At 39.6% G+C, this 14,330-nt stretch overlaps 1 protein-coding gene across 2 annotated transcripts in view; it reads left to right on the top strand.

The window, feature by feature from the left end:
* adamtsl5 (ADAMTS like 5) overlaps window positions 1-14,330 on the top strand; it is an 82,470-nt gene that overhangs the window by 40,136 nt on the left and 28,004 nt on the right. For both annotated transcript variants that reach the window (XM_057836721.1, XM_057836713.1), the window contains exons 5-6: window positions 2,144-2,249; window positions 6,851-6,978. In XM_057836721.1, the coding sequence (XP_057692704.1) occupies window positions 2,144-2,249; window positions 6,851-6,978 (234 nt within the window). The remainder of the gene's footprint in view (window positions 1-2,143; window positions 2,250-6,850; window positions 6,979-14,330) is intronic.

The following is a 14,330-nucleotide window of genomic DNA, read 5'->3' as shown; positions in this document are numbered from 1 at the left end:
CTTCGAGGTTGTAGGCTCATCTTCTGGCTTGTCAGGTTCCCTTTTCCCCTTTAAAAATATGTCCAAAGACGTCTGTTTTACAGTCATTCTGTTTTGGGGGCTAATTATTTCCGGGAACAAATGTGATGGGCGACGACCTACGTCATTCGTTATTATCTAGGCCAAGCGCACATAGATATACAGAACAAGATGTACTGCTAACAGTCCAATCAATGCATTTCTATGACGACCTTCTATCCTGTAGTTCTATATCTAGAGTAGATAGGGATATTGGTGTGTTAAGCGGCACAGGCCAAAGTCAATCGTTAATAAATTATTTATTATTTCTGCGCGGCCCAGTACCAAATGCGCCATGGACCGGTACCGGTCCGCTGCCCGGTCGTTGGGGACCCCTGGTTTAGATGAACTCAAATCCAATATCCTGGCAGGAATCGTCTTCAAAAGCTCTCAGTCTCTCTCTGTTTTTATTTTTTCTAGCAGTTAGGCTTGAAAAGCTCAGAATGATCAGACAGCTGGACTTTAGCAATGTCTTTAACCGCATCAGGGCCAAGCATTTCGCTGACAATAGCTTTGCAGGCAGGTAGTATTATTTCTCTGCCAAAGTGTGGGTTTTTTTGGATTTAGCAACAAGTTCAGCAACAAGCTAACTGGCTTTCAGGGCTTTCTGCTTTACTTTTGTAGTTTTTGCTCAAAAAAGTTGCCTGTTTCCCTGTGTTTTAACGAAGGTGAAAGAAATAGTCCATCGACTTGTTATGATGTGACGGGTGTTTCGTTTGGAGTTGATGTTTAAGCTTGTTTGGCACCATGGCGCTGTTGAAGAGCTGCTTGTGTCGAGTTCAAGAACTGCTTGGATTTCTAGCCATCGGCCACCTTTCTGTCCTCGAGAATGCGTTGGAATAAAACACGGGAGGATTGACGTTTGTCACATATGGATAAAATGGAAAGGACACTTTCGTGAAATCGACACTTGACAAGTCTAATCCAGTAATGTACAGTAGACGTGATGGGGTCCACATTGTCGCGGACAGCAAGGTGGCTCATGGCTAGGAATCCGAGCAGTTCTTGAACGCGACACGAGAAATACCTCGCTCATCTGCACACGACCGAGAACTATACCTACTCCTTCCTTCCTACTGCAACTCCGCCTGACAACGTTTTTAAAAATGCGATATTGGATAATTCCTCGCGGCACACCTGACGATTCCTTTTCCGGTTGAAAAACACTGATGTAGAGGATTTATATACCAGTTGTAATGTTCTGTAGGCTTCAGTTTATTCTTGGTTTGCTTTAAGGTTTGGAATGAAATGAAATAAAATGGAAGCATTACACACAGAGTTCTTGAGTTACGAACAAGTTGCATTCCTACGCCGGTGATGATAACCTGAATTTCTGTGTAAATTGGGTTTCACTGTTAAAAATTATATTTACTTTCAACTGGGCTTTCAGTGGTTTATTTAAAACCGAAAGCACGGAACACGACTATTGTTGGCCGTAGCCGATGCCAACAAAACCAACTCGCCAACTCCTCCGCCCCTCCTTCTATCACTTCAGTCAAACACACGGTGCGTTTAAGGGCAGTCCAGAAAACACAGCACTCAACACATCAACATTGCAACCTGAAGCATACATGCAATGGACTTTTCACATTGTTGTCCTTATTTTTAGGTTACCTGAACCAGAAATTGTTTGGTTTGGTTTTTTACTTTGAAAGTTGGCGACATAATGCCTATATGAACACAAAACTGCATTTGTCGATGAGCAAAGCATTTTTAAGCAACGGTTTACCTTTGGTCTGAACGCAGCATATCTTTACCAATTTTCTTTCGTGTGTCTTCTTTCTCCGTTCTTTTTATAATGTTAAGCTTTGTTTACATGGTAATTGCTATTCTTTTGGCTGAACCTAGGACATCCAGTTTTCTTCTTTAGGAACATAATGTGAAAAAAGGAGGGCAAAAAGGCAGAGACACTCCCGTCGCACAAACACAGACAAGAACTATGCACTGGCTAAGCACAAAATATGGTGCAAGGGACTATATGGCGGACGAAGCACTGGTGTCGTAAAGTCGAAATGTCGTAGGTCGAGGACATCGTAACCCAAGGATTCCCTGTATGATGTATGTTAATACATACACCTATGTGCAGGAGTGCCCTCCTGGCTCTGAAGATTTTCGAGAGATGCAGTGTGTGGCTTTCAATGGCAGACAGCTGGTAACGGGAAATGCCTTCAAATGGACTACCTTCCATGGAGGTCAGTGGAAACAAGTCACGTCATGGTCTTACTGTATTGCTCGTATGCAATGGGAACCAAATAAACAGCGGCTATTTGGCTCTTATGATAACTTGCAAAAGAATTTGATTTAAATTCAGTGTACAGCATTATTTTTATAGATCTTTTTTTACAGCGGTCCTACCCAGTAACTTTATATGGAAAAATAAATTATGCTTCTATTTAACAGTGTTGTTTTTGGCAACCCTTTTTAATTTTCGTCTTAGTCTTTTGGATGATAATACTTGTTAGTCTCAGTCATACTTTAGTCATTTCAAAATGTGTTTGTCTTCGTGTAATTTTTGTTGAAGTTTACTAAAAATGTTTTCATCTGTAAAATAAAATAAAAACTCCAAAAATAAATACATAAATAAATAAAGGTTTACAACTATTACACATTAACATTGACAGACGAGCACATTTTGACACCAACATGGTGATTATGCACACTCAGCAGGAAAACAGTACATTATTTTCAATTATTTATAGCTACTTGGATGCCACAAACTGTATGTATAAAAAGTCTGAGAGTGTAAAGGACGCTCGCCGTTAGCATTAGCTTAATGCTAACGTAAACGCTAATGCTATGCTAATGCTACGAGTTACATTTAGTGTGTGATGATCACTCAGCACAGACCTTTAAAGGCTAAAGCAACATTGCATATTCTCTCTGGCCAAAAATACAAATCTCACCGTGTGTACAAGCCTGCATGGAGACCGGCGAGTCAGGAGGGTGCACAGCATCTCATGAGTGACTCCACCAGACACTGCTTCGACGCAGGCTAATTACACATAAAATGTCACACATGTGACGGAAAATATTGCGCATTTTTATCACGTTCTCGTCTCGTTAGACGAAAACTGGCATTCTTCTCGTTACGTTTTAGTCTCCCATAACACGTCTTATAGCTCGTTATAGTCTCGTCATCGTCATGGAAAAAGTGTTTATTGACGAAATATTTTCGTGATCATCATCGTTGACAAAAACAACACCGCTATTGAAATTTGTGTAGTTAGCACATATGACACATTGAGTGATAGCTGGTTTTGAAATCAGACTAAAGTAAAAGGGAGACCGTTAAAAATAAAATGCTTATGTGTGATAGTTCAACGTTTATAAGAGTGACAATCAGCACTTGAGTTTATTAAAAAAAGTATACTCCATCCATCCATCCATCCATCCAATATCTTAAAAAAACAGCAGTATATAAATATTAGTATCTTGTGCATGCAAAACGAAGTCACACTCACAAGATGCTGCTGTACGTAAGCTCACATAATGTTGTTTCACATGCTTATATGCTATGTTTAAGTTTCATCTGTTAGCTTTCTTAAAGAATTGTCTAAATGAATATTTGGAGAGCACATATATGATTTGTCATGCTGTTGTCAGGTAATGGTGCTGTCGCGTATGTTTTGTATTTTTAGGCTCTGGAGCCATTATGTCACTATGAGCGTTGAACCCCACCAGAAAAAAATGATTTAATCGGAAAATGTATCTCATGAGCATCTGGTGCACACACATTAGGAGCGAGTGCACAACATTGGTATCTCTTTACGAGCCAATGCTGGGAATACTGAAAATCTTACCGCCCTTTAGATGCGTTTTAGGGCTAGGTTTTCGCAGTAAAACTCAGGCCCACTCCACAAAATGGCTGAAAGCGAATTACTGTAATTTCCCGAATATAAGGCGCACCCCTGTATAACGCGCACCCCAAATTTACTTGTAAAATCTAGGGAAGATTATTGCACCTGTGTTTAACACGCACCCTAATTTTAGCGCCAATAAATAGATAAATACAAGAAAACAGAGCTCGTGTACAGATACAGAAATGTCATTTTACTGACTGGTGAAACACAGCACAAGCATAGCACATTGGTAGTTCAAAACATTACCGTAAACTGACAATATGTACGGTTATAATATGATTTGTCAACTTCTCCAACTTACCAGAATCCAGGAGAAATCAAAACAGTTGTGGCTTTTCTTTTAAAGGCTGCTGTATAACTTGCTAGTTTCATCATGATGAATAAATGTTTCTTCCATGGATAGATACGGTAAAATAAAAGTGAGGCTAGAAGTCGGAAAACCCAAAGCATGCATCGCTGTAGACTAACAAGAGGAACTATTGTTATTTGGGTTTGAGTTTCCCGAGGGACAGATATGGTTGACGGACACAGAAAGTCTGTGTTGTGTTACATTTGTTACAGTCCGAGTTGCGGAGCTGCAATAAACGTTGACTCAAATGAGTTCAAGAAACTAAATTCTGTGCTTTGTGAAGAGTGAAAAAAGCAGAATTTAACACAGACGAAATCATTCGACCAATCAGAGTTAAGTATTACCGTGTAACGCGTTATAACAGAATTCATCGGCGGAACTTATGTTGGCACGTTGTATAGTTCCGGGGGGGAGGTATTTTGTTGAGGGAACAGCAGGAAAGATAGTTATATTCCACGAGGTGTATATGACACAGACATTGCTACCGTATTTTGTTGCAGCCTAAATGTCAATTAAGCAACGCGGATTAGCTCCGTTGTTTGATACTCCACCTCCGACTCCTTACCTAGCTCGCCACGACCGAAACAAAATGGTGACGTCACGTACCGTAATGGTCGGCAACGGATCGCCGCATACGTTTCTTCAACACAACATGGCCGTGTCAAACAAAAAAAAAAATCGGTCTTTATATATATTTATACAGTTGTGGTCAAAAGTTTACATACACTTGTGAAGAACATAATGTCATGGCTCTCTTGAGTTTCCAGTTATTTCTACAACTCAGATTTTTCTCTGATAGAGTGATTGGAACAGATACTTCTTTGTCACAAAAAACATTCATGAAGTTTGGTTCTTTTATGACTTTATTATGGGTGAACAGAAAAAAGTGATCAAATCTGCTGGGTCAAAAATATACATACAGCAGCGCTAATATTTGGTAACATGTTCCTTGGCCATTTTCACTTCAATTTGGCGCTTTTGGTAGCCATCCACAAGCTTCTGGCAAGCATCTGGTTGAATCTTTGACCACTCCTCTTGACAGAATTGGTGCAGTTCAGTTAAATTTGATAGCTTTCTGACATGGACTTGTTTCTTCAGCATTGTCCACAAGTTCTCAATGGGGTTTAAGTCAGGACTTTGGGAAGGCCATTCGAAAACCTTAATTCTAGCCTGATTTAGCCATTCCATTACCACTTTTGATGTGTGTTTGGGGTCATTGTCCTGTTGGAACACCCAACTGCGCCCAAGACCCAATCTTCGGGCTGATGACGTTAGGTTATCTTGAAGAATTTGAAGGTAATCCTCCTTCTTCATTATCCCATTTACTCTCTGTAAAGCACCAGTTCCATTGGCAGCAAAACAGCCCCACAGCATAATACTACCACCACCGTGCTTGACGGTAGGCATGGTGTACTTGGGGTTAAAGGCCTCCTCCTTTTCTCCTCCAAACATATTGCTGGGCATTGTGGCCAAACAGCTCGATTTTTGTTTCGTCTGACCACAGAACTTTCCTCCAGAAGGTCTTATCTTTGTCCATGTGATCAGCAGCAAACTTCAGTCGAGCCTTAAGGTGCCGCTTTTGGAGCAAGGGCTTCCTTCTTGCACGGCAGCCTCTCAGTCCATGGAGATGCAAAACACGCTTGACTGTGGACACTGACACCTGTGTTCCAGCAGCTTCTAATTCTTGGCAGATCTGCTTTTTGGTGATTCTCGGTTGAATCTTCACCCTCCTGACCAATTTTCTCTCAGCAGCAGGTGATAGCTTGCTTTTTCTTCCTGATTGTGGCAGTGACAAAACAGCGCCATGCACTTTATACTTACAAACAATTGTTTGCACTGTTGCTCTTGGGACCTGCAGCTGCTTTGAAATGGCTCCAAGTGACTTTCCTGACTTGTTCAAGTCAATGATTCGCCTTTTCAGATCCATGTATGTATATTTTTGACCCAGCAGATTTGATCACTTTTTCTGTCAACCCATAATAAAGTCATAAAAGAACCAAACTTCATGAATGTTCTTTGTGACAAAGAAGTATCTGTTCCAATCACTCTATCGGAGAAAAATCAGAGTTGTAGAAATAACTGGAAACTCAAGAGAGCCATGACATTATGTTCTCCACAAGTGTATGTAAACTTTTGACCACAACTGTATATATATATATATATATATATATATATATATATATATATATATATATATATATTTTTTTTTTTTTGTCTCCATCCCTGTACCCGTTTATAATGCGCACCATGATTTTACAAGTTGATTTTGGGGGGAAAAAAGTGCGCGTTATATTCGGGAAATTACAGTAATTGCTAACTTATACAGGCACATTCGGCAATCACATTACAAAAACAGTGATCCTATGTGAAACATTTTTTGGGATGGTACATATTCTTACTTGAACCAGCAACGATATGCCTCAATTTTCATTGAAGAATCAGATTGTCCTGGCCAATGTAGTTGTATTAAAACAATACAGAGAGAGTGTGCCTTGATGATCTGTAAAGCATCCTTCAACTATTATTTCTGATTTTCCACCACCAAAATCACACGAGCAAACCACTGACTGAACATCTGCCCTAGGTTCCAACCCCTGTGAGCTCAACTGCCTGGCCTTGGGTCATAACTTCTACTACAACTTTGGCCGTGTGCTTGATGGCACAGCCTGTGACAAAGTACCTGGGGCTGTGTGCGTCAACGGGCGCTGTCTGGTGAGAGCAAACTCTCTAATGTGGTAACCTGCTGAGCAATTGCTAATTATTGTACAGTATATACTGTACCTTTGTACAATACAGATAAAGCTGTACAAACTGTAATTTTTGTTATATGAATCCAAACATTGTTTTTTTATTTATTTTAACACAATGCCAAAATGATGATAATGATGAATAGCTCTTTTCAGTGATAGTTTTATAGAGACTATGTGTGGGGGATTAGTGATTAGCATTATTTCAACATAAGATGGTGTCCATGAGAAAAATGCATTCTTTCATGTATCTTTTGTAATGCTTATCCTTATAATGGTCACAGAGGTGCTGGAGCCTGTCCCAGTTACTGTAAGTATGGGCAGGAGGTAGGGTACACCCTGCACTGGGCACAATAAGAGCAACAACCATTTGCGCTCACACTCATATAGAGCAGGGCGGTAAACCGAAAATTTACCGTCACCGAAATTCTTAACGATGACCGACGTAATTTTGACCATGTCGGTAAATTCGGTAAATTAATAAAACAAGAAAATAGTCTTTTCATCCCGCTTTGATTCTGTGTTGTTCGTCTATGTTCATTCCCCTTTAAGAAAGCAGTGAATGTGCTTACGTAGGGAGTCACGTGATCATCAGGAAGCCAATCAAACAAAAGCCCGGTAAGCTAACGCTAGCAGCTAACGCTACAAGCAAAACGTGATGGAGTGTGGCTTAAGGGAGGTTCACCAAACTTTCAACCGATATTTAGTAGACTCTTGGTGGCATCCAGACGGGCTTTCACCCGCTGTCCTCCTTTGTTCTCACGATTTCCGGAGATGGTGCTTTCAGTGCTTTCTACTGGTAGCCAGGCTAACGCTAGCTAGCGGCTAACGCTACAAATGAACGTTATGGAGTCGGATAGAGGGTCTAACCTTGTCGAAACGGCTGAACTTAATGAGTGGATTGGGCACGGACTGCATCTAGCAATTACTATGTGGCGTTATTTTGTATCTGTCTGTGTGTGTGATTCCTCTGATAGCTTTTGTGATGGTAAAGAATTCTGCATAAAGTACAATCCAACGGCGAAACTTATAATGACCGAGAAATGGCCCCAGCTATTTTTATTGTGCGTGCATTTATGAAAAAATGCACTGGGGGGGAAAAAAACCCTTAAACCATAAAGTAAACACTTGTATTTAATAATTATATCACAGCAGCCATTAACAATAAGTTGTCTTTTTGAAGTGTACTGTTCAAGCTGCAAGTCATTTGTGTTACAATTACATGTTTGCACAGGCGTATTGATTTTGACAGTGTACATTGTTCAAGTCATACACGCTGTTATAAATGTTCATACTTGAATTCTTATTGCTTACAATACATTTTTATTAGGGCTGTCAAACGATTAAAATTTTTAATCGAGTTAATTACAGCTTAAAAATTAATTAATCGTAATTAATCGCAATTCAAACCATCTATATAATATGCCATATTTTTCTCTAAATTATTGTTGGAATGGAAAGATAAGACGCAAGATGGATATATATTTTCAACATGCGGTACATAAGGACTGTATTTGTTTATTATAACAATAAATCAGTTCTAAATCAGTTATAGAAATTTTATATTAAAACCCCTCTTAATGTTTTCGTTTTAATAAAATTTGTTAAATTTTCAATCAAAAAATAAACTAGTAGCCCGCCATTGTTGATGGCAATAATTACTTACACTATAAAATCAGTCGCACCCAAACGCCAGCAGAGGGCAGCAAAACTCCGCAAAACACAATTAACAGGTGGGCCTTTCACTCTAGTGACATTTAAATATGTCTGAGCTGGGCAAGTGCGTTAATTGCGTCAAATATTTTAACGTGAATAATTTAAAAAATTAATTAACGCCAGTTAACGCGATAATTTTGACAGCCCTAATTTTTATAAATTTAATGTTTAGACTGCATGTACAATTGTTAAATACAGTATATCAAATTGAATGCTGGTAAATAAATCAACAAGAAATAGTTAATCTGTATTTCATGCATTGATTCAGATTTTCAAATTATATAACAGTCCGCTTGGGCGAATTTATCGTCATTTATCGTTATCGAGATAAATCTGCTCAATTTATCGTGATACATGTTTAAGGCCATATCGCCCAGCCCTACACTCATACCTAGGGACCGCTGTTGTTTTCGTCAACGAACACTTTCTTCATAGCAAGGATGAGATGATAACGATGGAAAAACATGTGGTGGGAGACTAAGACATAACAAGACGAGGGCCAGTTTTCGTCTGACGAAACGAGAACAAGACGAAAATGCGCTATAGTTTCCGTCACATGTTCACTGTGTGTTACATTTTATGTGTAGTTAGCCTGCATTGTAGCAGTGTCTGGTTATGTCACTCATGTGACGTGCTGCGCCGCCCCACCCCAACTCGCCAGTGTCTTCTCCTCTCAAGGCTTCCGCACACAGTGAAATTGGCTTTCTTATCTTGCCCAGAGAGAATATACAATGTTGCATTTGCCTTTAAAGGTCTGTGTTGAGTGATCATCGCACACTAAATGTAACTCGTAGCGCTACCATAGCATTCGTGCTCGCATTAGGCTAATGCTAACGGCCAGCGTCCTCTTAAACTCTCAGACAACATTTTTTTTACATACAGTTCGTGGTGTCCAGGTGGGTATAATTCATTTAAAATAATGTACTGTTTTCCTGCTGAGAGTGTATAATCACCAAATTGGCGTTGTCCATGTAGACCAGACATGTCCAAAGTCCGGCCCGGGGGCCAAATGCGGCCTGTGGTCAAATTTCATCCGGCCCCCAGCGTCTCTCATAAAATCAGTAACATCTGGCCCACACACAGACTTAATAAATTAGTCAGCAGTACTGCTACCAGCATATGAAATAGCTTACACACAGAATGCTGCTCATCATTTACCCACTAAAAGGCAGCAGCACTCTAAGCAACATTACCCCATGTGACATTTTACTCCCAATTTTCTAAAATGGCGACAATCAACATAAAAATGAAATTTGATTGCGACAGCCGACGCTTCAAGAATAGGTGGAAATTGGACTACTTCTTCACTAAAATACGCAACAACTGTGTCTCCTTCATTTTCAAAGAGACAGTCGCTGTTTTTAAAGAGTTCAATATGAGGCGATATGACCAAACAAGACACACTGACATGTACGACAGGATTACAGGAAAGATACGTAGCGAGAAATTGAAGCAACTTGAAGCTAGTTTAATTTTACAGCAGCAGTATTTCGCAAGAGCCCGAGAGTCGAAAGAGAACGCCACAAAGGCTAGTTGTGAGATTGCTGGAATTATTAATTAAAAAAATAATAATAAAGCAAATGTGACACACATAATGGCTTGCCAAAATTTGCTTAAATATATTTTTCTATGTAAAGGACGTCAGCTAAGGTCGCCCCCCCACATTTTTACCACACTAAATCTGGCCCCCTTAGCAAAAAGTTTGGACACCCCTGATGTAGACACTACAATTGTCAACTTAAACTAAACGAAATTAGTCTTGGGTTTTCGAGGCCTTCAAAAAAAAGAACACGGTCCCCACAGTCAAACATGGCGTAGGTTTCCTGATGTTTTGGGGTTGCTTTGCTACCTCTGGCAAGGGCTGCTTGAACGTGTGCATGGCATTATTAAGTCTGAAGACTACCAACAAATTTTTCGGCATAATATAGGGCCCAGTGTGAGAAAGCTGGGTCTCCCTCAGAGGCCATGGGTCTTCCAGCAGGACATTGACCCAAAACACACTTCAAAAAGCACTAGAAAATAGGTTGAGAGAAAGCACTGGAGGCTTTTAAAGTGGCCAGCAATGGGTCCAGAACTTAATACCATAGAAAACCTGCGTACAGATCTGAAATTGGCAGTTTGGAGAAGGCATCCTTCAAATCTCAGAGACCTGGAGCAGTTGGCCAAAGACGAATGGTCTATAATTCCAGCAGAGGATTGTATAAAACTCATTGATGGATACCGGAAGTGCTTGTTCGCAGTTATTTTGATTTAAGGTTGTGCTACCAAGTATTAGGCTAAGGATGCCAATACTTTTGTCTGGCCCATTTTTGGAGTTTTGTGTAAAATGTTAATGCTTTAATTTTTTTTTTCATTCTCTTTTGTGTTTTTTCATTACAAGCAAAATAAATGAAGATATTACTACCAAAGCATATGTAATGGCAATCATTTTCTGGGAGAAATTGAGCATTATCTGACAGAATTGCAGGGGTGCCAATACTTTTAGCCAGCACTGTAGGCACAGGGAGAACATGCCAACACCACACAGAAACACACATGGAACATTGTACTTCGTTATAACAATATACCGGTAATATTGCCCAGCTCTAAAAATCACCTTCATTTATCTTTACAACTATGTTTGTTGAAAAGTCTACATCTGGTCCTACTTACATGTTCCCTCTTGGTCACAGCACTGATATAGATGGACTGGAAGTGAACTTCTCTTTCCTGAAGTCGATGTACACAAAACTGTAATTGTCATGGATGTCTCAAAGTTATTTTAGTTGATTGATGTATACGTGGAGTACATGTGTACTAATGTGTGGTATGTACTGTAAATAGCTAGACTTATGGGCCGTATCCAAAGTCAGAGTATCTGGGCAACATAAACAGGAAGTAGCCTGCAGCTGCCAGAGAAGCCTGCAATTCTTTAGCTGGGCTTAGTAATATGCAAACAATATGAGTACAGTCACTTGTGTGCCAAAATTGACCAAAAGTCTCATTTAAGATATTTACTTAAGTAAAAACGAGTGCTTAGCACATTAGTCTCGTATTTTTGAGGGCAGAGGTTCAAATCAGGGTTTTTATTCTTATGCGTGAAGGAGTAGAAAGCACTTAGTTTAAATTACCTGCACATTAAAAATGGTTGCTCAAAGTATTTAAGTATGCAATCGTGAATTTCTGGTGTTGAGATATCTATATTTGCACGGGACAATGGGTATTACTGACATCCGTTGGAAGAGATGTCAACTATGCTTCTTTTGACTTTCCTCAAGCACAAACTTTTGAGTTGTCAGCATTTGTAAAAATGCTCAATGTCTTTCAGAAAACATTTTATTAATTTCGGGAATGCTTTGAAAAAGTCAAAGCATCCCACATATGTAATCATTGATGAACAGTGTTGGGCACGTTACATTAAAAAAGTAATTAGTTATAGTTACTCACTACTTCTTCCAAAAAGTAACTGAGTTAGTAACTGAATTACTCTATAGTCTAGTTACCAGGGAAAGTAACTATTTCCGTTACTTTAAAAAGAAGCTGTTGTATGTCAAAGAATTTGAATTTTTTTCTGAGCAGTATTCGAGTCAATTGAATAGAGAAGAACAGACAGGTAGTTGTGTTATAGAACCTTGTAATATTTACTACATTTGAAGTGCAACAAAAATAAACAGATTTGAATTGCTTACCACAGATGTCGACAAAAGCTTTGCCCGAGGACATAAATTACACTTTACATGCACGTTCTTTCCTTTAATTTCAACCAACTTGTAATAGTGTTTATATCTCCACCTCGTAAAGGACAAATTTTCCTCTGAATGCTCTGCCATCATATCCCTCTGCATCTGTTTTGCGTGTGTGTGTTTGCCGCACGCGCTGTTCTGGTTTGTGTGTGAAAGCACCGGCTCTGGAGTACGTGCGCTATTAGCCTCAAGCGTTTACGTCACAGCCATATTGGAAGCAGGTCTGGCTCGCGGGACATTAAACTTTAACTTGCCAGTTCGATAAAGAGACAAACTCGTTACTAAGACGAAGATTAAACTTAAGGATGTGAACAATGTTGACCCTTACGAGCAAGCCGAAGACAAATGGAGTAAAGATTAAGAGTGTGACAATATCTCGATACAGCAATATATCGCGATATTTTGCAACCCGATGGGTTATCGATATGCTCCCGCCAATAATCGATACTTTTATTTAACTTATCGGCCATACAATGGAGTATGGATGCTGTAACTGCTCAATGTTTGTTGAGCAATTCCTTGGCGGCCCTGAGGTTCCCACTCCTAGTAAAGATGTCGACGGGCTTCCACAATTACGCGAAATGGACATTCTGCTGTATTTATTGTTTGGTGTATGTTACTAAACTCATCAGCGATTCCCAAATTACAAATCGCTACAAAGCTACGAACAGTTTTGCTGCGGATGAGTGCAGGACCTGCACTTTATGACCGTATCAAACGGCAACTCCATCGTTCTTGCAAAGGTAGGCTATGTGTGTATTCTGTCCTCAATGTGAGTGAGTGCACAAATCGACAGATAGCGAACATAAGAAGCTCCAAAAAGAAATCAGACGGTGTGGCAAAGTTGCATGGGCTTTACTGAAGTCATCTTTCTTTTGACAGGAGCACGATTCTTGTAATTTTGTAAAACTGAAAATAATAAAACATTGTGTCAATAACTTGCATAAATCACAAAATAACATAAAATGTACACACACGTGTCCATTTGAGCAGTAGCACTAGCCAATTAGCTCACAAGCATCTAACAATGTAACTGCATTTCACCATATACTGGACTGTCTCAGGAAATTAGAATACACAATATTCTAATTTTCTGAGACAGTCCTGTACATTAATCCACCATTTAAAGCAGGGGTGTCCAAACTTTTTGCAAAGGGGACCAGATTTGGCGTGGTAAAAATGTGGGGGGCCGACCTTGGCTGACGTCCTTTACATAGAACAATATACAGGACTGTCTCAGAAAATTAGAATATTGTGTATTCTAATTTTCTGAGACAGTCCAGTATGTGAACAAATTCAAATACACATCACCAATAACTATACAACGCTCATGAATATAAACAAAAGAGGAATATAACTCACAAGCGATGCATGTATTAGACACAAATAGTGTGATGACGCCGTGAGAACTGCCACTGAATACTGGATGCAGACGTTAGCTGGTCTAAATAGCACTGTCTATTACTGTGAGTTCGCGTCGACATATAATGACGTCTGAAGTGCGCGCCGAAACCGATATAATCAGTCGCACCGAATCGCCAGCAGAGGGTGAAACAACGCCGCATAACATATGCAAGTAATAAATGGACATGACAGTGTGTTTACTATTTTCATTGCCATGAGCCTGAACGTACCCCAAGTCTTGAATGACAAATAAACAGAGCACAGTAGACTCACTACGGCTGGTAGTTTCTTCAATTTATTCAAAGTAGGTAATGCACTGCTTTTGACCGTCAGTAACGGTAATGGCGTTGTAACGGCGGAAAAAATAATTAGTTTGATCACCCCGTTACTGAAAAAATAACGCCGTTATGTAACAGCGTTATTTATAACGGCGTTATTCCCAACACTGTTGATGAATGTATTTATTTATAAAAAT

This window comes from Corythoichthys intestinalis, chromosome 1, assembly GCF_030265065.1.
Source record: "Corythoichthys intestinalis isolate RoL2023-P3 chromosome 1, ASM3026506v1, whole genome shotgun sequence".
Taxonomy (NCBI): domain Eukaryota; kingdom Metazoa; phylum Chordata; class Actinopteri; order Syngnathiformes; family Syngnathidae; genus Corythoichthys; species Corythoichthys intestinalis.
The sequence above is the reverse complement of the archived record's forward strand: the minus strand, read 5'-3'. Positions and strand labels throughout refer to the sequence as shown.